Raw genomic sequence first — 23,098 nt, 5'->3', positions numbered from 1 at the left:
GTGGTCAGGGATTAGCAGTGATTTGTTTTCTGAGGTCCACTCAGACAGGCAGTAGGTTTGATTTGGGGATGGCTTGAGCTCTCCAAGCCACCCCTGAAGACACTAAGAGCTGTGCCTTGAACATAGGAAGTGCCAAACCACAGTTAAATACCTGGAAAATCAGTACTTTTGTCTCTGCACCTACAGCCCTGTGTGTAAAATGAGGGCTTTCCATGCTAGTGGTGTGTTGTGAAGTTTAAAAAGTGATTTTGTTTGCAAAAGTCCAGTTTCTCCTGTGATGAGCATCCCAGAGGGAATAATTCATGTTCAGTTCAGTGCAGAGGTTTGGTGCTGTGCGGGAAACAGGGGCTCAGCTCTCACACAGAGCATGGAAAAATTATGACTTGGTGTTTAGTCCCCACTGTGCCAGCTGGTAAGAGACTTGCAGGAAAAATAGTGTACAGTAATTTCATGGAATGTGGGCTTGGATTTGGGAGGATAAGTAAAAGCCAGCTTTGAGGCTGGGCTACTTTTTAGGCCTTGGAGATTTGAGAGGGGATGTGTGTGGAAGGAAGGATGGGGGTGACTCTGTTTCCAAGACAAGGGGGAGAAGAGACTGAAGAAGAAGAGCCATCCTTCAAACTGGGCATAAATAACTTTACCATAACATGATTTAAGCACAGATTTTGGAAGTGCTGCACAGGGCAGGGGGGGCTTGTCAGGGCTGCTTCATAACAGCAGGGTGGGTACCAGGAATGATTTCAATGGTGAAAGCCCACCCAGCACAGCCCTGATGGCACAGAAAACCTAAAGCCTGGTGCTTCTGACCCTTTTAGGGTTTGGTCTTACAGCCTTGACCTTAGTAGTCCCTGTTCTTGATGTAATAAATGGAGAGAATCAAGAGAAATCTCAGATACCCATGACATCTCCTTGAAATAGAAACATTTGATTTATACTACCATTGAATAGCTCACAGGGAGGTCATTCATTAAAAACAAAGGGAAATGCTTGGAAACCAGTTATTCTTCACACCAAATGACAGGAAATGGTTGTTACTTCTCCAAATTTCAATAGTATCACAGTCACAGCCCTGGGTTTAGTAAATTCATTTCTCTTAGAGATTATACAAGAAAATGTTACACTTGAAATAGAAACCCAGCACTGCCCTGGCTGTCACAGGAGAAAGTTTCCTGCCCTGGAGTGTGACTTCTGACAAGTATCATATTAAAAAATTAAAATAAAATAACAAAATAAAATAAAATAAACCCCTTCTACAGAACCAGTGCTTTGTGGTAGCCTTTCATGTAGATCTCAGGGCCACCCCAAGGACCATTTTTCATTGAAAAATGATGCTGCCAGCAGTTTTGGGTATGAATGGAACATTTTTTCTTCCTGAGTAAAGAAAAATTCTGGTGTTTTTTCTAAATATAAAGATTCACATACGGCAAGAAGGAGCAGCAGAAAATTAATCACCTGCAGACATGGAAAACATTGTTCAGGGTAAGTGTGCATTACTCTGGAAAACAGCAAGAAGTGTTACAATTTAAAAGTAATATATTTAGCTAAAAAACAGTAACAGCTGGCTCTGTTCTTGATGAAAGGTTTCATAATTTATGTCATGAATAGCAATCAGTTTGGACATTTTCTGGATATTTCAACATGACAGCTCATTCTGGCTGCAGAACAGGTTGGTCTGGGCTGGTATTTGAAACACAAGCCAAACACTGATCACTGTGAAGACCAAAGGCCCCATTTAAATGATTTCAGTGTCATGTGTGTGATCACTAAAGGAAGAACCATATTGCCATTTTCCCCCTGGCAATTTTAATTTTGGCCAACACGGGATAAGGAGCTTTGTTATAAATAAGAATATCAGATGGAAAGGTTGCCCAGGGCTTGTTGGCAGTCTGGAAAGCTCTCTAAATAAAATATCAATAAGAAGGAGAAAATGAGATATCTACACTATCCTACCTCTGAGGGCTGAAGCACAGAAAGGACCCAAGCAGCAGACTAGATCTTGAAGGAAAAAGTCTTTAAATGCTTATGGAAGCAGAAAAAAATACCACCAGAAAAGTTTGGGTAGCAGCAGGAATCTCTGTGGAAAATGATAGAAAATAAAAAATTATAATAAATTAATCTCCAAATAGAACAGCTCACACAGAAATTTCAGAGACAGCCATAAGATATGCTGGGAAAAACCTGGTTTTTATTAGAAAACTGTTGGCAATAGAGATCTGCTGCCCCTCCCAAGCTTCCTCCTTGGACACCGGGACAGATCCCCAAGGAGCAGGGCCAGGTGAGGTGCTGGAGAACAGCCCTGGAGCAGCTTTGCCTTTGGAACACGGTGATGGCTGAAAAGTTGTACCAGCAGAGGGAGCGGGACACCAGATTTCTTTTCCTACACAAGTGTCTAATCCAAGGAGTTTCCAGAGAGAAACCAGACTCTGAAATGCAGGCTTTACCCACTGATCCTTTAGAGAAAGGGTCAGTTGATGCAGGTTTTCTCAAGAATAAAGTCTCCAAATATGCTTTGCATATTTGCAAAGGAAACGAGGAAAAAGCTCATGATATAGATATTTTTTAGGGTAGTGATCAGACTCTTCCAGTGTGTTTTTAATGTCCTGTCATGAAACATGTCAGATTGGAGGCAGATGAGGTTCAGGAGGGAATGCTCTGGGCAGTGGGGCTGCAGTACATGGTGAGACCTGGGTAAGGACACTGGCTCAAGTTCCTGGGGTTCTTTGGGGGAAAGGAACTGGGTTCCTTTGGCAGGGGCTTTGGGAGTGATGCAGGGCTGCTGCTGGGGCCACACATGGAGCATCATAGCAGGTCACAAGTCCTACATGTCCATTTTTGAGGCAGAAGAGAAGTGACAGCACTGGGCTGCAAACCCAGTGTGAGGTGTGCAAGGCTCCAGCCAGATCTGTCACATGGCAAAGGTGCAAAAACGTGACAAACCCCACTGGAGCACATCCAGGCCATCTGAATTCATGAGGTCCTTCTGCAGAGGGGTCAGGGATGTCAGAGCTGCTTGGCAATGTGACAGAGCCAGCAGGCTGGGGCTGGGCACTGAGGGCTGATTGTGATCTGCTTGGCTTAGCCCAGCACAGCAAACAGATGGAAAGCAAAGGATAAAAACCAACCTCACCTCCACAGACAGTTCACGCCATAAAAACCTCATTCCCAAGAGCAAAAAGGCTCAGCTTGCAGCTGTACTGCTCCAAAGGGTGATGCACCATCCTCCTGAGGCTGACAGGGAAAGCAGAGCACAGCTAAAGGTACCACCCCCAGCCTGGGAGCTTCTCCTTCTCCACATATTTATCTTTCTGACTGACCAGAATGTTTTGTAAGGAGATATGCACACACAAACACAGAGATTAATCTGAGTGCTTGCCCCAAGCCTCTGTTGAGTTGTGCTGCCCTATCCCATTTCAGGTACAATTTGGATAATTCAGAACAGGCAATCAGCAAATCCAGCCTTGGGATAGAGCAAGAGCCTGCTCTTGTGCCTCCTGGAACTGACTCAGGATGAGCCACCCCAGCCCTCAGAAACATCAGGATGATGTTTTTTTCCCAAGCCAAGCCACTCAGGTATTTAGTGGTGACACTTAGGGCTTCCTTCACTCAACACTTCAGAGCAATTTTGGATGTGCTCTGGTTCAGTCTCAAACATCAGAAGGAGCTGAACCTCCATCCTTCCACAGGATGATCTGAAGGACCTGTGCAGAGCAGGGGACAGGACTCATTTCATTGCTGGGGCCAGGTCACACCACTTGTTTCAATCTCCATGTTTTCAGAGCGGGTGTGGAGAGATCACTTTCTCCAACAGCACAAGAGACTGCAAAAAGAAGGAGGTAGAAAGGGAGATCTTTCATCTTGGCTTTACTGTCCAGAATGTGGAGCAGCCTGAAGGAATTGCTCTGATGTAGGCAGGGAGAGGTGTGGGAAGGAAAGGCTGAGGATAATACCTTATGTATCACGGGGAACTTTGAGGAACTACAGATCTGAAGACCCCAAAACCTTTGCAGTGATGGGAGATGATCAAGCCTCAGCCCATCAGCATCTCTGCTGTGTACACAGACAGGAAATCTCTGCCACCAGGAGGTGGTAGAGATTTTTTGAGTTTTTCATGCTACTTTTCATGAACTCTTTATCTCCTCAATACACCATCTGGGAAACTCCATGGGTGCAGATGTATCAAAAGAGCCAGGAGTTTATCATTTGCAAGAAAGCTGCCTTTAGAAGTGCCCAACAGTGCAGATTTCTTGTGTGTGCTCTATTGTGGGTCTGCTGATTTTATTCCAAAAAGTACCCTATGTCCTGTACAAATCATGATTCCATTTTCCATTCCAAAAAGTACCCTATGTCCTGTACAAATCATGATTCCATTTTCCATTCCAAAAAGTACCCTATGTCCTGTACAAATCATGATTCCATTTTCCTATCCCTACCACTGCAGTCACACTGAAATCTGGAAGTTCAGCAGGTTTTGTCAGTCTAAATTCTTACTGCTCCCAGGAAAGATCTGCTGGTGCACATGGCCAGAGCTCTACTGAAAAGTGCAGAAGAATTTAGTTGTGGTTGTTCATCATTGTCAGGCCCAGCTGAAGAAGGGGGAGTTGAAAAAGTACAGCAATGGATATTGCTGTGTATCTCTAGCTGCTAAAGGGAAAGGCAAAAACATGGTCAGTACTTTGTAAAAGCAGGTCTCAGTCCATCTCAAGTGATGCAGGACACAGTGGCCATGTGCTATTTGCATTTCTGTGGAGTTCTGTAACTGTTAGTTTGATTTTGTCATTGCAACTGAGCAGTCTTGGATGATCCTCAGGGAACAAATACCTGCAGCAACCTGCTGCAATTTCAACTGAGTCTCTTCTCTGCTTCCCTCCCTTTGAAACAGGCATCAATACATTGACAGTGCTGCTGCTAAATAAATGTTTCCAGGAAATGTTTGAGTGTAGGCTCAGAGGAATAACTACATCCCCTTGCTATTTGCAAACAAAAATGATGAGTGCCCTGACAGCTCCTTTCTTGCTGCCTTTAGTTAGAAAGAATGCACTGAGCTGGGGCTTTCATTTTTATACAGCATGGGGGAAATTGTTAATTGCCCCCCCTCCAATTCCTTGTGTCTCAGGTGGCTCAGAGCATGGATATATCCACACAAACTGCTCTGGAACATGCAGACTGCTCTGGCAGCTTTCTCCTCCATCCTTAATGCCTTCTTTGTGTCATGGTTTTGGAAAGAATTGATTTGTTTCTTGTTCTGCCTCCCATCAATGAAATCAACTGGCATTAAAAAAGCTGCCTTGCTCATTGCCAAATCAGATCCTTTTAATATCTGGTGATGCTCTGAAGTACGTTGGAACTGGGTTTCAACTTTTGGTCCAAGCTGGAATCTCCCCAGTGTTCAAACAGAGGGTGGGGAAAAGCTCTTAAAACTGACCTGCCAACTTGAGGCATCTTTACACTAAATAATTCCATATTGTCAAGGAGTCCTTTCGGCCTTGAGCCCATCCTTCATCCCTGGTGTGCACGAGGCAGATTAAGCAAGAACTGGCTTTGCTCCAGTGACTTTCATGGTGCCACTTCAGAGGACAATTAAAGCAACTTCAAACACTACAGATTTTCTTTTCCCTATCTATGGGTCCAGCTTCTTCATGTTTATGCTGGTTTTACACCAGTGTGACTTGTCTGAAAGGAGAACTGGATGTCCATAACACACAAAATAATTTTCTCCTAAATGGCAGGAGAGAAGTCCTCTTGGCCATGACTTTTTAAAGGTTCTTGCTAAGGTATAATCCAAGCCAAAATGACACATTCTTGTTTTAAAAAACAGTGTATTGGAAGGATGAAAACAGCTAATTTGGAATGATTGACTTGTAATTAAGTTTTCATTTAAAACTCTCACTTGGCATTAAACAATCCTCTCTGTGTGAGTGCTTTTTTCCCTTTTTCACACATTCACAGGCTCACAGGTAAGCTGCATGACAGACCACAGCTGCCTGTTGTTTTTTCTTTTATCTCTCAATCCTCATACCAACACAGGGCAGAACCTCCTCAAAGAGATGAGATGACAGGATTGGCAGCTCATGGTGAAAAATCTCCTCTTTCTCTCACCTCAGGTGGACTGGGGAGGTACATGGAGGATGATGGAGAAGGAAAAGGACATGGAACTGGCATGGCAAAGAGGAGAACTGGGCTGTGTTCCTCAAAGCCTGTGGTTGATCTGCTAAGGGATCTCAGGCAGCCACTTCAACTCTCAGCATTTTTTGCCCGCTGCATCTTTCACTAAATCCTAAAGTCCTCAGGCTCTGGGGTGATCTTATTGAGGCTTTCAGTACCTAAAGGGGCTCCAAGAGAGCTGGAGAGAGAATTTGGATAAAGTCATGGAGTGACAGAACAAGAGGGAATAGCTTCACACTGCCAGAGGGCAGGGTTAGGTTAGATTTTAGGGAGAAACTCTTCCCTGTGAGGGTGGGGAGGCCCTGGCACAGGGTGCCCAGAGCAGCTGTGGCTGCCTCTGGATCCCTGGCAGTGTCCAAGGCCAGGTTGGAGGGGGTTTGGAGCAACCAGGGATAGTGGAAGGTGTCCCTGCCCATGGCAGGAGGTGGAACAAGATGATTTTTAAGCCGTTTTCAACCCAAACCTTTGTTTGATTCTCTGCTGTCCATGACCCTCTGGGCTGTTTGTCCAACATGGGGAGCTCTGAGCTATCACCTTTGGGACTTCAGGGTATCTAGCAACACAAATAAGGAACTGAAGGAGGAAATGATGCCTCTTGCCTCAGAGAACAAACCAGAGGTGGTGTGGTCAGAAAATGGGCAGATGAGGAAAGGTCTGCCCTTCAGGCTCTGCTCACATGAGGATCCTCATGGTCTCGTGACAGTCCCAGCCAGTGGGATTTGAAAAGCAGCTGTGAAGTACACCCAGACTCTTGTTCCTTTCTATTTGAGGCTGTCTGGGAAAGCTGTGAGCAGCAAAAAAGACACTGGGACTGTCTGCAGAATCAGCAAGATGATCAGGAGACATTTACATTGTTCTCTCACTTGAGAAGTTATTTTTGCAAACATATGGCCTGGAGTTAAGTGTGGTTTTTTTTTTTTTTTTTGAAAACACTGTGGCCAAATTCTGTGGGCAGTAATGGTGTAAGGCTTTTTTCTTCTTTTAGAGCAAGACACCTATTTGTGAAATCTGGGGGAAATTCACCCTGTATAATAAGCTACAGGTTAAATTGATGCTTTTAAAGCTCCTTTCTGGATCAACCCTCAAATTTAAGTCATGAAATGGTAAATACACAAATCTCTCTGCAAAATCACTTCAGAGTGATTTTATGCAAATAGTGATTTTGATGGCCCTGTTAGCTTGAAGAGAGGAAACAAATCCCCATGTGCCCCTCACCATGTGTCTTTTTCTTGGTAATAAATGTAGTTAATACATCTTTCTCAGCAAGGTTTCCTCTGCACACCTTTAACTGTAACTTGCAGAAAGCCCAATTGCAGAGAAAGTAATTTGCTTGATCTTTCTGAAAAGAAAAATAGTCAGCATAGTATGAATTCAGAAACAATACAGAGCTGCAATTCATTATAAGCTTTCAACCAGACAGAAGGTATCACTGTGCATCCATTGCACAGAGTGATGTTGGAAGGGAACCACAGGCAGGAGCAATTTCAAGAATGGCTTTGCTTGTATTATCATCTAGTGATGTTTAAACATGCACAGCATGTCCTTGAAAGCCTAGGGATAAGAGGAGGAGAGGAGATGAAAAATTAAGCCTGAACTAAGGTGTTTGGAAAGCTTGAAGCTTAGAGTTGTTTCTGGGTGCATCAGTTTAACCTTCAAATGAACCAGCCATTTCTTTCCTTCTCTTCAAAGTAACACTTTTAAGTCCCAAAATTTGACTTTGAAGCTGAGATCAATGCTGGTAATGTTCTCATAACACCAACTCCCACTGGAGGTGAAATTGGGAAGGGGGGGACTTGTGGTTTGCTCAGAGATTCCACACAACACACCAGGCAAGTGATTTTTGCATCAACTGTGCTTGCCTAAGTAGGACAGGGAATTTTAATCCTGCAGAAGAGCTTAGAGCCTCACCAGCTCCTACTGACCCAGCACCTCTCAAAGCCAACTAATATCTGGTCTGGGTCTCAGCTGCTCTGTCCCATGGTCTGGGAAATCCTGGAGGGGTGAGTGCTGCTTATGGCACTCCACAGATTAGAAGCAAAAGCAAATATCAGTTGGTGTAAATTTGCCATGCATAGGTCTGTGCTTCTGTTGGACAAATACAAAAAAAATATAAAAATCTATACATTGAAAAGCATGAAAAGTCACAGATCTTGTTTCATAGCTAGCTTAAAAGGGGGTGTGGAAACTGTGAAATGAGCTGTGCCTTAAATTCCTGAGTTATTTTTGTGGTTTGAGTTATGGCTGATTTGTAACTGCCCTTAGTATTAGCCAGCACCAGGGTAAGAGACAAGAAATCAAGATCAAAAGGGTATTTAATATTGCAAGTGCATTTTCATATCTGCATCCACACACCAGAAAACCTTGATCTTCAAAGCACTGTACAAACACTAACCAGCTAATGACTCTCTGAGCAAAGCCACAGCAAGGGCTATTTTTAATACATCTATTATTTGTTTGTGCTCATAAAAGGCAGTTTTGTGCCATCAGCTTATTTAGCCAAGCACAGAACAGAGAAAAAGGAATGTGAGCAGAGGAAGAAGCAGAGGATATGGAATGTCTTGACTGGGTTCCCCATGTACCAGTTAATGAAAATGACTGGATGGAAAAGGAGTAAGTGACATATGACACAGCCACCAAAAAAAAAAAAAAAAAAGAAGACAAAAAAAAAAAGTGAGTTGATTTCTGGCTAGAAATACATTTTAAAGGAAAAAAGGCTGGTTGCTAATGGTCCTTTCAGTCTAGCAGAGAGAAGTGTGGCAAGGACCAGCGGCACAAATAGTCAAGTAATTCAAAGCCTAATTGTTGCCAGAGACAGAATTAGCTTCTGGAATGAGTACCAAACCCAAATGATGAATTTGTCACCTCTTTTTTTTTTCAAATGCAGGCAAGGATTTTGTGGACAATGCATGGGGAGATGTTAAAGCAGGTGTACAGCCTGTCTGGGTAGCTGAGGACAGACATCCCTTTTCTTTCTGAGCTCTCCCAGTGTGGGGTAGCAGAGCTGCCACCACTGGGGCAGCGTTTCCAAGTGACACAGAGAGAGATGGGCTCCTCTGGAGGGATGTGACAAAGGTGTCAGACCAGAGGGCTGGAGCTCCTCTGACACGGGGACAGCCTGGGAGGATGGAGCTGTCCAGCCTGGAGAGGAGAAGCCTCTGGAAAGATCTTAGAGCCCCTTCCAGGGCTAAAGGGACTCCAAGAGCGCTTGGCAGGGACTTTGGACAAGGGCGTGGAGTGGCAGGACAAGGGAGAATGGCTTCAAACTGCCAGAGGGCTGGGCTAGATGGGATGTGGGGATGTGGGGAAGGAATTCCTCCCTGTGAGGGTGGTGAGCCCCTGGCACAGGTTACCCAGAGAAGCTGTGGCTGCCCCATCCCTGGGAGTGTTCCAGGCTAGCTGGGATGGGTCTTGGAGCGCCCTGGGATAGTGGAAGCTGTCCCTGTGTCCCTGCCATGGCAGGGGGTGGAACTGAAGGAGCTTTGAGCTCCTTCCCAACCCAAACCATTCTGTGACAGGCACAGCATGGAGCGGTGAAACCTTGTCCCCTCAGGGTCCGAATTAAAGGCCTCTCTCCTTCCTCCGACACCTGTGTGCAACCCCTGGGGGGTCAGATCTGAGGGTCTGATCCTGCAGGAGCACTCCAGGACACGCTCCTGTCCCCCACAGCCCGCAGCTCCCGGAGCGCCGGGCGGCGCTGCCCGTGCCGGGGTGACCCCGCTCAGCCCCCGGGGCTCTGGGGAATGACGGGGTGACAGCGGCGCTCACACAGCCACAGCGACCCAGCCGGGGGACCCCTGAGCGTGCCGGGGGCAGGATCCGACCCTCCGGCCCGCATCCCGCCCCGCCTGAGGCCCGGCGGAGCCGCTCGCTGCCTCCCGTGCCCTCAGCGGAGGGCGGGGGCCGCGCTGCGGAGCCCGTCCTGCACCAGGCGGCGGAGGCAGAGCGAGCGCCCCGCCGGCACCGCGAGCTGCGGCGGCCGCGCTCCTCCTCCCCCTCCTCCTCCTCCTCCTCCTCATCCTGCTCTCCTCCTCTCCTTCCTCCCCCTCCTCCTCCTCCTGCTGCTGCTTCTGCCCTCCCGGCTGCGCTCGCCGTCCCGCCCGGCCGCCCCGCGCGGCTCCTTCCCTCTATGGATGGGAAGGCAGCACCCAACGGCGTGGCCACCATCGAGGACCGGATCCTGCGCATCACCGGCTACTATGGATATTACCCGGGATACTCCAGCCAGAAAAGTAAGGCTCCCTCCCGCCTCTCCCGGCCCTTCAGGGGTGTGTGTGTGTCGGCAGAGCCCCGAGGGTGCCCGTGTCCCCCCCAAGTGCTGCCCCATCCCTCGGGGCGAGTGTGGGGCACAGGGCGCGGGATGCCCGCTGTTCCCCGAGGGGACGCGGCGGCTCTGCGGCTGGAGACGGGGGCGGCGGCGCTTGGCCGCGGAACTTCGCGGCTCCCAGCCTCTCAGGGCTGGCGTTTTAGGGTTTATTTTTCATTTCCACCCCTCCCACCCCCATCCCCGCCGGCGTGGGGGGGTTCGCTCTCCGCCTGCCCCGCGCCCGCCGCCTCGGGAAAGTTTCGGTCTCGGTGGGTCCCCCCGGGCGGGCGCTTCAGCTCCTGAATTATTCACCTTCTTCTCGAAACGAGTGAGATTTTTCCAGAAAAGTGGGGAGTTACCGACCATGGGGTGTTCCTTCGTGCTTTAATGCCAGACACTTGTGGTTTAGGGGCTTGGTGTTGGTTCGGGGTCGTTCCTTTCTTTGGAACGCATTCTATTTATTTATTTCCCTTCAACGAAGAAGCAGAAAATAAAGCAGGCGGTCCTTGCAGAAATTCCCTAGTTTTTTTTCTTTTGAAGTTTTTAATTAGGAGCAGCGGGTTTCTAGCAGCTGGGAGAGCCCAAGTGGGTTTCTCTGGAATTCTGGCAGTCCCAGCACTCTGTTTGATGGGGAAAGTTTGGCTAATGAAAGAAATTATTCATTTTTACCACCAAGGAAATGTGTGCAATCAGGTTTTATTGTATTAGTAGTTGCTTTGCAGTTAGCAAAACTATAACATGCCATAGCTTAATGAACAGATGAGAAATTGAGGCGTAGTGAGGGACAAAATAAAGGAAAGGCGAGGAGCCCACTTGGGTGAGGTGAGCACTAAGGAGCAGACTTTGTTCTGCATATTCCCCTTGGAATACTCAGCTTTCCAGAACAGCCAGTGCAGTATTCTCCAGCTCCAATGCAATAATAAACCACTTTTAATAAATTGCTAATATCAGAAAAACACATCTGTGGGCTTTTTATGGTGGAGGGAAGCCATGCATTGGAGCCACTTAGTAAATAAAAATTCCTCTGTGCAATAATCAGCTGAAAAATCCAAGTCAAGCCCAGTGGTTTCATCCATCTGTTATTTGTGGCATGCTAACAGCATGACAGGTGTTATGGGCATTTATTTGGTGAGGTCACTTGTTTTATCTGCAGAGTAGTGGGGAAGAAGCTCTGAACAATCTGGAGGTATGGCTAAATATCAGTCCAGGGACTAGTTAAGCCAGGTGGGACCTGTGTCCCAAATTCTGTAGTGGCTCCAGAGTACCTCTACAGTGTGATTTACCAGAGAAGGGTGAGGATTCTGGCTTAATAGTTTTTTGCAAATTTGCTTGGGTGGCAGAATGCAATTTTTCAGTCTGCAGCAGCCCTCCCACACTATATCAAGTTGTAGATATGAATCCAGTGTTGTCAATCCAAGTGCTCTGTGTGGTGCAGTGGAAATGGCAGGAGAGTGCTGCCTGGACAGAGAAAAGCTCTCTTAGACCAGGTTCTGCAGATGCTACAAACTGCATCTGCTTGAAAACTAGAAAAAGCATGCCAGGAGAGGGCAAGGCTTTCAGAAGTGCTGACTCTTGGGATTTTACTGCAGGTCTCTTGGCCTTTTGTGCCTTTCTGGCTGGGTGCTGAGGCCAAACAAAATGATCAGTAGCTCATGTGTTGCTGTTTGAAGAAAATAAGCAAAATTTGTGGTTGTCAAGTTGAAAAAGGAAAACTGCAAGTGTGTAAATCAGAGGTATTCCAATACTTCAATGCCTTTGGGTAAATGAAATACATGAACCCCTTCTAAGTTGTGAATGCTTTTCAAAGCAATCTCATAAGTTTTGGAACCATCATCATAATATTTGGAGTGCTTGCAGTTGGCAGATGACTGCTTTAGCCTCCTGGCTGTGTGGTTTGGATTTATGAATGCTTCTACAAAGATGGTCTGGCCTTACCCAAGGTAAAAGCAGGCATCCTTCAGGCATCATGAACATACATCCCTTGGCACTCAGCAAGAGTCATCCTGGCTTGGAGTTCTTACTCTGCTCCTGTATCTTGGCCAACTTATTGCCTTTAAGAGGTGCTGCTTCAAAGTTCTGTTGACTGACAGTTCTTGTGGTGGCTCATTGTTCACACAGATGCAGCGCTGTAAACATGCAAGGTGGGGAGTTTGTAGCCCTAATTATTAATGGATGTGATATCTCAGCTTATTTCTCTGAGGGCACAGTTTTTGTCACCACTATCCAAACTCAGTTTTAGGTCAGGTGCTCAGAATTCCAGGCAGGTTGTGTCCATACCCTCCCCAGTGCCAGAGGGGCCCTTTTCCTGTCACTGCACCTGCAGTCACCTGCTTGTGCTGTCACCTTGCTCCTGCCTGGTTCTGGAGCCTGTCTGAGGATAAGCTGTTGTCCCCAGGATGGCTTTGTGCTCTCTGCTTCTGAGCAGAGAGCTGGTCAGGCACCAGATGGACAGGGGGACATGATTTGGGTGGTCACAGCCTGCTGATGGTCACCACCTTCCTTAAGACTCCTCTTTGTCCCCAGGCTGCAGTGCCCAGCAGAGGACAGAAGGATGCCTTGAGGGATGTTGAAGGCAGCAGTGGGTGGCTGCTGTTCTGCTCTCTCTTGGGGGGTACCTGGAAGATGAGAAGGAAAGCCCAAGGCTTTGTGAAATGTGCTGGTGGTTTGCATCCCTCTTTGAGTGCATTGGCTTGTGTTCCATGGTCCAACAGGAGATCATGCTGTGGTGTCTGTGTGGGAAGGCCGAGGACTGCTCACAAATAGCCATGAAATCTAAAGTTAAAGCACTGTGGTGTTCAAGAGCTGTTATCACAAAGAACTGCAGTATTTTCTAGTGACTTGTGCCTCATCATCTATATTTGTGTGCATTAACCTACTTCAGACTTGCGGTGTGCACGTGATGATTCTTTTATTAATTTTAAGTCAGGCACTTTTGTCATTTTATTTATCCTTAAAAAAGTTGCTAGAGAAGGAAAATATCTGTTTTGTTTCTCTGTAAATCATCTGAATGAGCAGAAAAAATGTATTTTAGTCTGGTATTTACATCTATGCCTATTGCAAAAATCCTATATCTTGCCTAATAAGAAAAAGATGTGATTTTTCCCCCTCCACTTTGTGCTGAGATGGAAAGGGCTCTTCCTGATCCCAGTCAGCTTGTGCCTTGGAATTCATGGCTTGATCCCTCACTTCTTGCATTTTAAACGTGCAGAGTCTGTATGAGGTGTCTGGCTTTTGTGGGAAGGGAGGGAGGCTGTGTCTCTCTTCCAGCCAATTTCTTTGGAATTCATAATTTCCAGGGCATAGTGCTGTTGTAGATCAGATGCTCCATCCTCTGACCTGGGGCTGCAGATGGTGCTCCCATGTAAGCTCCCCTTGTCTCCATGTTTCCACGTGTGCAATTTCATTTGGTCTGATGCAACTTTATCATCTACATGAACAGTGGGAGACTCTGTTCCCTCTCCTGACCTTTGCTGTGACTTCTCATTCTTCTCTGACTTTTCTGCTGGCAGTACAATCATGTTTAGTGTCTCCAGGGTCAAGAGTGTCTATGGGGTTTGTTTATTTTTGTGGGTTCTGAGTTTTGTTTTTTTCTTTCCTTTTTTCCCCCATTCTTTCCAACTGCCACCCCAGCTGCCTTTCATCTCATTACTGAAACCTTTTTTACTTTGACACTACAAAGTTCCTCTCCTTCAAGTCTGTCCTAACACCTCTTCTGTGCCTTTCATTGAATTGAAACTGCTCCAGTCAAAGTTTCTCATCTCTGATCTTCATCAGCTTCACCAAATCAAGTTTCTGCCTGTTTTGTCTTTCTGATGGAGCCCTTCCCACGATCCACAAAGCCTTATGTCTTGCAGGATGCTCTGCATTTCTGTAATGCTGCTTTCTCAGGAGCTGGACAAGCACAGCACAACTTTACTGAAAATGCAGCAGTTCCTCACATGGGCCATCACCTTCTGCTTTTCATCCTGCTTGGAGAGCTTCTCTTAACATGCACTTGTGGCTGGAGGCTTTGATTCCCACCCCTGCAGGTTATACACACCCATCTCCTTCAGGCGCTTGCTGGACTTTTAAACGAGTTCTTTTGGACATTATCCCCTGCTGATTGGATCTCCCCTTTTCCTCTCCTTGAGGCCTGACCTGGAACCATGGAGTTGTGTAAGCTGCTGGGAGCAGAAGGTGCTGTCACATGGCTGTGCAGCAGCAGGGCTGTGACATTGGGCTCACAGTGGGACACTGGGTGACCATGGCTCTGCTGGTGTCTGCCTGGGAGCTGAAGAGCCCTTCCAGCAGCGTGTGACCTTAGCAGTGCTTGGGGAGATGCTGAACCTGTCCTTGCCATGAGCACAGTGGCTGTCAGGAGCAAGCTGTGTGTTTTCCTGCTCCCCTGCAGAACAGCTCTAGCAAAGGTCTGTGGTTTAATTTGGCAAGTTCAGCCTCAAGTCAGCAATCTGAGTTTAAGCACCTACTTAAGTCTGAGCTTGCTCTAAGCCACGGGGCTTTGAGAATGCGTTCAAAGTTAAGTCCCTGCTTAATTGCTTTGCCTTAATAAGGCTGGGATTAAGGCATGCTGAGCCAGCATCAGTGGCTTGACAATTCAGCTCTTGCTCCCTGTGGGGAGGGAAAGGCTGTGGAGGGAAAAGCTACCCCTGAAACACTGGAGAGAATTTTCTCCTGGTTATCACAGCAGCTGTGCCAGCAGCTCTGCTGCAGTACAAATCACATGGCAAACCCAGATCATCTCTGTGCTTACTGAGCACCCTGCTCTCCTGGTGCCTTGTCACTTCCAGCCACAGGAATAAAGTCTCCCTCTGTTCACTGGAGGCACCCAGCTGCTCCTCCAGCAGTTCCCAGAGCTCCCGGTCAGGCACAGTGGGAGGCTGGGAAAGGGGAACTCCAGGAAAGGTGCTTTGAAATTTGTGCTGGATGAGGCTGGTTTTGTTGAGCTGAGTTTGAGGGGTCTGGGAGGGAGGAAGCAGTGTCTGAATCTCTGTGTGAGTTGGAGCCTCAGGGCTGTGTTGGCTTGTACCACTTGTGGCAGTGTTCCTGTGCCACCTGGTAGCATTTGGGCTGCAGGGACTCCAGATGCAAGGCTAGCCTGGAATGAGCTTTATTTCAAAGCCTTCCCTTTCCCCACTGGACAGGGTTTTTCCACAGGAGGGCTGTGCCCTGGGGGGTGTGCAGCAGTGAGGGCTGGATTGCAAACTTTCAATTTAATGGTTTCCCCTCCCCAACTCTGGGGTACAAGTGGGTATCATGGCACAGGATACTGTCCTTTCGCAGTTGCTTTTTCTCACAGACTTGTCTCTCTTTTTTGGTGAAAAAAAGTATGGCTGTATGTCAGCGCTGGTAGCAGTAACTTATGAAGTAATTTCTTTCAGCAAAACAGATTTTATAAATACTCCTTTGCTGACTAATATTGGCAAGACCAGGTTTGTTTTCTTCAGTGGAATAGGGCCAGGCTTTGTGTGGGTTTTTGTTTGGGCTGGAAGGGGATGGCCTGGCAGCCTTGCACTGACAGCTGGAATATGGGACCTCCCCCTCACCTGGGGACATCAGCTATTGTGGAAATTGAGGGGTGTCATCACCTGGGAGGAGAGGAAACTGCTTCTGCCCTTCCCTCAGGGGCTGATTCATCCCCTTGGGGGCAAATCCCTGAGGAGCTCAGCTGTGAAACTGGGCATGGACACAGTTCTGGACATCTGTGGGCAGGAGGGATGAAGCCAAATTGGGAAGGACACCATGATGAGCAGGGCAGTGAAGAGCATATCCTTGCAAGGGGGGATGATAGAGCTACGCTTTCCCATGCCAGGATGGGAACAGGGCTGCTGCTCCAAACACATCTTGGGTGGATGAACAAGGAAATGTAGGAAAGAAGAGTTATTTAAACTGAAATTGCATGTTGGCATGCAGGCAAATGGGTAGGAACACGCCATGAATAAATTAAGGCTGGAAATTAGCAGAAGGTTGAGAGTAATGGCCAAAAATCTTGCACAGTCTTATGTATTTAAATAAGAATTATTTCCCAAGCTCTAAAGATGCCTCATAAAGATATCTGCCAAGATTTTGAGAAAAATTACCCCTATTTGGCAGGGAAAATTGAGACGGTAAGATGGGGGGAGTGATGCTAATTTGCCAGAGGTTGTTCAGAACAAGCCATAAGTTTGATGGAGCGATCCCTGCCTCCACTGGTGACTGCACAGCAATCCTGGTGCTGTAGCTGGCCTGGTGCTAATGGTGGAGGACGTGCTCTCTATAACTTGGCAGCTTTCTACATGTGCTCTCTGCCTACTTTTGAGTTCCTCTGCCCTCCTGTGCTCATTCTGGGGTCACTGGTGGTGATCCCAGGGTGCAGTGTTGGACCTATTTCTGTTTAATAACTTTATTGATGATCTGGTTGAGGGGTCCAGTGTCCCTTCAGTGAGTTTGTGGACGACACCAAGTTGAGTGGGAGCGTGGATCTGCTGGAGGCCAGGAGGGCTCTGCAGGGGGATCTGGACAGGCTGGGTCCATGGGCTGAGGACAGTTGTGGGAGTTTCAGGAAGACCAGTTGCCAGGTCCTGCACTTTTTGGCCACAACAACCCCATGCAGGGCTACAGGCTGGGGCAGAGTGCTTGGAAAGCTGGAAAAGGAACTGGTGCTGATGACAGAGGCTGGACATGAACCCAGGTGTACCCAGGTGGACAAGAGGTCAATGGCACCTGGCCTGGGTCAGCATTGGAGTGTCCAGCAGGACCAGGGCAGTGACCATTCCCTGTGCTGGGCTCTGCTGAGGCCACACCTCGAGTGCTGTGTCCAGTTCTGGGCCTCTCATGACAAGAAGGACATTGAGGGGCTGGAGCATGTCCAGGGAAGGGAACAGAGCTGGGGAAGGGTATAAAGAATAAGTCATACAAAGAGGGGCTGAGGAAGTTTGGGGGACTTGGCCCAGATAAAAGGAGGCTCAGGGGGAAGCTTCTAATTCTCAGAACTTCTTGACAGGAGAATGCAGCTGAGGGGGGTCAGACGCTGCTCCCAGGGAACAAGGGACAGGATGAGAGGAAATGGCCTGAAGCTGCACCAAGGGAGGTTCAGGTTGGACATCAGGAGGAATTTCTTCATGGAAAGGGTTGTTAAGCAGTGGGATGGGCTGCCCATGGAGGTGGTGAAGTTGTGTGTTCAAGGAGCAGCTGGACTCAGTGGCACTCAGTGCTCTGGTCTGGTTGACAACATGGTGATTAGTCACAGGTTGGACTTGATCTCAGATGTCTTTTCCAACCTCAATGATTCTGTGATTGTCACATGAAGTCTTCCTGGCTGCCTGGCCCTCTGGGTGTTGGCTGGGATGGTGGCACAGCTCCCAGCCCCCTCCTGCCTCACCTGAGGTGGCTTTAACCTTTCCCAGTGTGACATCATCATGGCTGCATGGAGCTGCACCTCCTTTTCTTGCTTTGCCTAAAATTATGGCTGCAGCACAAAGCCCATGGGGACATGATCTGGAGCTGCCATGAACTCTTCTGTACTCTTCTGGAGTGCACAGAAGGGATACCCCTCATTTTGATTGTCCTTCCAGCACTGTCTCCTTGACATTGCCTTCCCCATCTACTCAGGCAGGCAGCAGCATGTTTGGTCCTGGTTGAATGTGGTAAAATGATATTGCCAAGTGGCAGATGGCTCTGGCAGACTTTTATCCCCCCAGTGCTTGCATTCCTGTTTTTTAATAGTGGCTCTAAAGGTTTGCAATTATTTCTTCTGCACATTTGGAAATTGATGGGCTTTTGCTCAACTGCCTGCATGGGAATTCACCCATGAAAGTGAACTTACTGTTTGTGGAAGGATTGGTGGCAGGAATTTTTTCACATAAACCTGCTGCTGAATGATCACAGCAATGAATAATGAAAATGCCTGCAAAAAAAAGTCAGTGTCTCTTTGTGGCAAATGTGAGAATAGGGTGGGGGGAACAAAAAGCAAAGTGCTTAACTGAGTGGTTAAATTATTTACCAAGCGGACCAGCTCTTACTTAGCGAGACTGAAAATTGTTTTTTTCTTGTGGTGAGGTGAAGTGAGAGTCCCTGGTGGCCAAGGTTTGGGCTGGCCCTGTGCAGAGTGGCAGATTTCACTGCAGGGAGGTAGGAGCTGTGAGATTATGCTGAGCTAATGCCCAGGGTATGGCTTTCACAGAGCTGTAAGTGAGAGCAGCCCAGGCCCTTCCAGTGCCAGCAGTGAATTTATTCCAAGGTATGAAGGATGTGCTCAAGTGACAGGACTTGGTGTGTCTGCCGCACAAAGGCATTCCTGTTAGTCCTTTAAAAACTTATTGATTCTTCCTAGATCTCCCTTGCAAATACTTTTGGTAAAATGGACTTGCCCTTTCCAGTATTCAGCTGGGCTGGATCAGGGGTAGCAGAGTGAGAGAGTGAGAAAGGAGCCTCTGCTGTCCTTTTTGTGGAGGCAAGGAAGAAGGAGATGATTTGCTCCTGTCCTGGGGCAAAGGAGGAGGTTTTGGCTCCAGGGTGGAATATGATATTTCCTGCTGTTTCTGGCAATCTGAAACCTGTTCCTTGTTTCAAAGCTGTCCAGTCTCTTTTGTCTGATACAAGAACTCCCATGCCTGTTTTGATTCTTTAAGTTTCCAACTACATTTTGGGGAGAGAGATAGGGAGAGGCAAGCACCAGCATGGCAGCTCATGAGTCAGTAAAACTCCACAAAAACAGGTCTCCCAGATCCACTTTCAGACCAGTTTTAGTCCTGGCAGTGAGCTCTCCATCCAGAGTCAGAAAGACATTGTAGCTTGAGGCCAACCTGGTGACTCTTCCAGTTCTATTCCTTTTTGCTGCTTATGGCACTGAACTGCTTGAGCAATTTCCTGCTGAAGCAATATCCAGCACAGCTCCCCCTCCTCCTGTGGAGGCTGAGTCTTCTGGGGCACCTCTAGGGCTAACAGACCTCTATTATTAATGGGGTAATTGGCAACCTAATGAAAAAATATACTTTCCTGCTGGTGACTGATTTTTTTAGGATTCCTGGGAACACAACTCTGTAGACCCTTTCCAGCTAATGGGTATCATACACCTGAATGTTCTGAGGACAGCACTGGAATTACCTGTGCCTGTGTAAGATAAGCATGAAACAGGGCTGGAACATTTGTTCTCTGTCAGGGGAGAGAAAATCAATCCTCATGGTGAGATTTATATTCTGCATCTCGAAGTGAGATGGCAGAGTTGTTACAAAGCAGTGGACAAGAGCAGTCATTGCAACGCTTTTCTTTTACATATCTGAATCCTGGAACTTTAAAATCTTTTCTTAGATGAATCTTGGCATGTGGAGTGTGCAGCCCTGGAATTGTGTGGGTGCAGATTGGGGTTTTTCTCTGCAGTGCCAGAAATAACCTGTTGTGTGATACGTTACAGGGGCCAGGATTTGTAGCAGCTTGTGTGCAAGTGGGATGCTTCAAAGTGCTTCACCAGAGGAAATTCTTCAGTGCTGACAGCATGGATAAAAGGAAGATGAACTTTTCATGGTGTTTCTGCACCATGGTTTGGACTTCTACCTGAGGAGGGTTGGTTCTATGTGTGAGAAAGCTTTTGCTGAATGTTCAGTACTCAGAGGGGCTGCTAACACAAAGACCAGGTGGAAAATGATTGAACTTAGCATTTACCAGGGACATATTTAATGAAGTTTCCCAGTTTCCTATAAATTTTTTCTTCTTTCCAGGGTAGGATGGAACGGGGGAAAAAAAAAGTGAGGAATTAGATAAGAACACGAAATATTTCAAGAACATTTCCGCTGAGGAGAAAGAATTGAGGTCTGAAATGTAACTAAAGTGCCACATTTCCCATGCATTGGAAAACAAGCCTTGGAGGAAGGAACAAAAGGCATTTTTCAGCTGAAAGACTGAGCTGAGCTGTTGTTGGTGTGCCAAGCCATATGTGTCCTGTCGAGGTGATTCATCCCTACAAGCCCTGCCTTCTGTCCCTCTTCTTGGGGGGCCCTGTGGCAGCAGGCACGGGCTTGGCTCTGCTTGTGCTCCACAAAGCAGGGAGCACTGGGCTGATCTCAGTGTGCAGGGGAGTGCACAGCTGTCCTCTGACCTCCCCGTGGAGCTGTGTGTCCAGGAACACAAATTCCTATGTCCATCTGCTCTGGGATGCAGCCCTGACTGGTTGTTCAAAGAGTTAGGAGTTGTCCTTCACCCTTCATAAATGCCCTGCAGCAGGGGAAAGTGGTGAGGAGGCTGCTTAACTGGGAGTTCCAAGGCATCCTGTTTGTTTCAGTGCTGGAAAGGAGGTTAATTAGATCAAATTAGGGCAACTCTATTTCTAGCTGGGGTCTGTGCAGTGTTTTTGTGCACTTCTGCTTTGAAGTTAATTCAGAGACTGTTTTGAGCATCCTGATGGAGACAGGCAACCCCAGCTGTGAGTGTAGAGAAGGCAGCCAGAAGAAAAGGTGTCTGCATTTGGGCAGAATCAAGAGAACTTCCTTAAACTTAGATATTCACACCGTGCACAGGTAGAGCAGTGACTCCTCTGAGAGCCAAAGGCTTTTGGGCAGACCTGGAAATACCACTGGGGAGTGAGTGTGAAGCTGCACTGCTGTCAGATTTTGTGTGCCTGACTTTCAGAGGCACTGCCTTGAAAATGTGCACCTTAATTATTATTGGTAAAAAATATTTGTGCAGTTTAGTGAAGTTTTGGAGCACTTTGTGGAGGTAAGGGATTCATTACAGTTTATTGCTTTAAGAAGGCAAAGAAAAGTGGGTGGTGTAGCTCCCAGATTTGCCCTGTGTAGGGGAATGGAGGGTAGAAGAAACCTGTCTCTGTTGTTTTGAACATTATTAACAGATGTTGGCTTTGGTCTCTTATTTTAGCTGGAATCTCAGGTTTGCTGTAGGAACAGGAACTCAGCTGGCTGGGTTCAGGTTTACTTTAGTTCCAAGACTACTCCCAGACATGGAATGTTCACAGCTGAGAGTGTTTTTGGTTTAGTTGCAGACAGAACTTAAGCCCTTTTAAACATGATTTTCTGCCTTTGGAGAACAACATCAAAGTTCTGATAATTTTCAATGTCTTTTTTCTTCCTCTCCATGGTGAAGCATTGTGATACCTGGAAAATGATCACCTTAGGGCAGGAGAATCCTCTGGTGCTTTAATGACTGTTGCCCTTCACGTCCTCCCTGTGGATGATGGATGATGTGGGGCTGCCTAAAGCAATAATCACATTCTGTTCACGACCCCCAAGTTTTTCTGTTTCCCTACTTGGTACTGTGGACAGAACCTGTAGTTTAGAGCAGCCTGAGTTGCCAAATATCCTCCTTGCACACAAAGACAAGATTCATAGGTCTTAATTTGAGGGTTACAGCCACCTTCTGTCATGTTCAGGTGTCTCTGAAAGCCAGCTGGAATTGCACAGTGCAGTTTGAACTGGCTGTGTAGACACTGGGTCTCCCGCTGTATTTATGCTTTCCTGTGTATTTTGGTGATTTAAGCCACTCTCCATGGTCCTGATTTTTCTTTTCTTCCTCCCTTCTCTCTGTGTCTGTGTGTTAGACTGGGCTGGTGGAAGGGATGATCTGAAAGGAAATGTATTTGGTGCCTTTGATGTGCAGAGCCTTTTTTTTTTTTTCTTTATAGGCTATGAACAAAAATTATGTCTGTGTATTCCCAAACTGAAGAATACATGATTGCTGTTCCAGCCTTCCTCTGAGAACAGGCTTTGACATCATTCATACTCTATAATTCATGGTATTTTTCTAGCAGTCTGTTAAGGTCTGCAGGAGAGTGAAAGGGATTATTTAGAAAGGCAAGAATTGTCCTGTGCCTTCTGGTAGGTCTGTGACTGAGCAGGCTTCTGCTCTTTGGAGTTGTTACTGGGTCTCTTTTATCATGGAATAATTTCTCCTTCTCTTTGGAGTTGCCACTGGGTCTCTCTTTTATCACAGAATCATTTTTTCAAGGATGATGTTGTTTTCCTTAATGTAAGCACTTGCTCCTTGTCAAACACATCCTCGTATGCCCCGTTAGGACTTTGCGCCTCGTTTTAAAAGCAGATTACAGAACGTCTTGTAACTCCTCAGCTGTTGGTTTTCTTAGCCTGGTTTCTTAAGGAAACAAGGCTTATGTGAACACCATCTCTCCCTCCTACCCCCTCCCTTTGTAGCTTTTAAATCTGATGGCCAAATCCAAGTAAAATTACCAAGAATTAGAGAGCACAAAAAGTGCGAAGCCCTGATGGACCTTATAAAAACACCGGTAGAAATAAGGGGCTCTTGGTTCTCCCACAGTGGGAAAGCTGTAGGATTACCTCCTTCCTGGAGATGAGATGTGCTGCATACAATTTTTGGGGATCTTATCAAAGACACATTAGTTAACATCCAGCTTCAGGCAGTGATCAACAGGAGATGTGCAGGGAAGAGAAAAATGGAGGTTCCTGGTGTGTTTCCATCCACCACTGAGCTGTGCTTTGGGAAGTTCTTGGTGTTTGTCTATTTTAGCAGCTTTTGATGGCTATTTCTTCCATGAGTTTGTAGGGATGTGACTTTGTCCATTTTGCTGTTCTAGGATTTCATTTCTCTGTTGCTGCTGGCTTTTTGGGTGTGACTCTTCTGCTGAGGAATGAGGGTGATTCCCATGAAATCTTGGAGGCAGGTCCTTCTCAC

At 47.0% G+C, this 23,098-nt stretch overlaps 1 protein-coding gene across 2 annotated transcripts in view; it reads left to right on the top strand.

Moving 5' to 3' along the window:
• Window positions 1-10,288: 10,288 nt before the first annotated feature.
• SLC35F4 (solute carrier family 35 member F4) overlaps window positions 10,289-23,098 on the top strand; it is a gene marked incomplete at both ends in the record, with an annotated part of 114,596 nt that continues 101,786 nt past the window's right edge. For both annotated transcript variants that reach the window (XM_084207393.1, XM_084207392.1), the window contains one exon: window positions 10,289-10,391. In XM_084207393.1, coding sequence (XP_084063519.1) covers window positions 10,289-10,391 — 103 coding nt within the window. The remainder of the gene's footprint in view (window positions 10,392-23,098) is intronic.

This window comes from Fringilla coelebs, assembly GCF_963513975.1.
Source record: "Fringilla coelebs genome assembly, chromosome: 6".
Classification (NCBI taxonomy): Eukaryota; Metazoa; Chordata; class Aves; order Passeriformes; family Fringillidae; genus Fringilla; species Fringilla coelebs.
The sequence above is the reverse complement of the archived record's forward strand: the minus strand, read 5'-3'. Positions and strand labels throughout refer to the sequence as shown.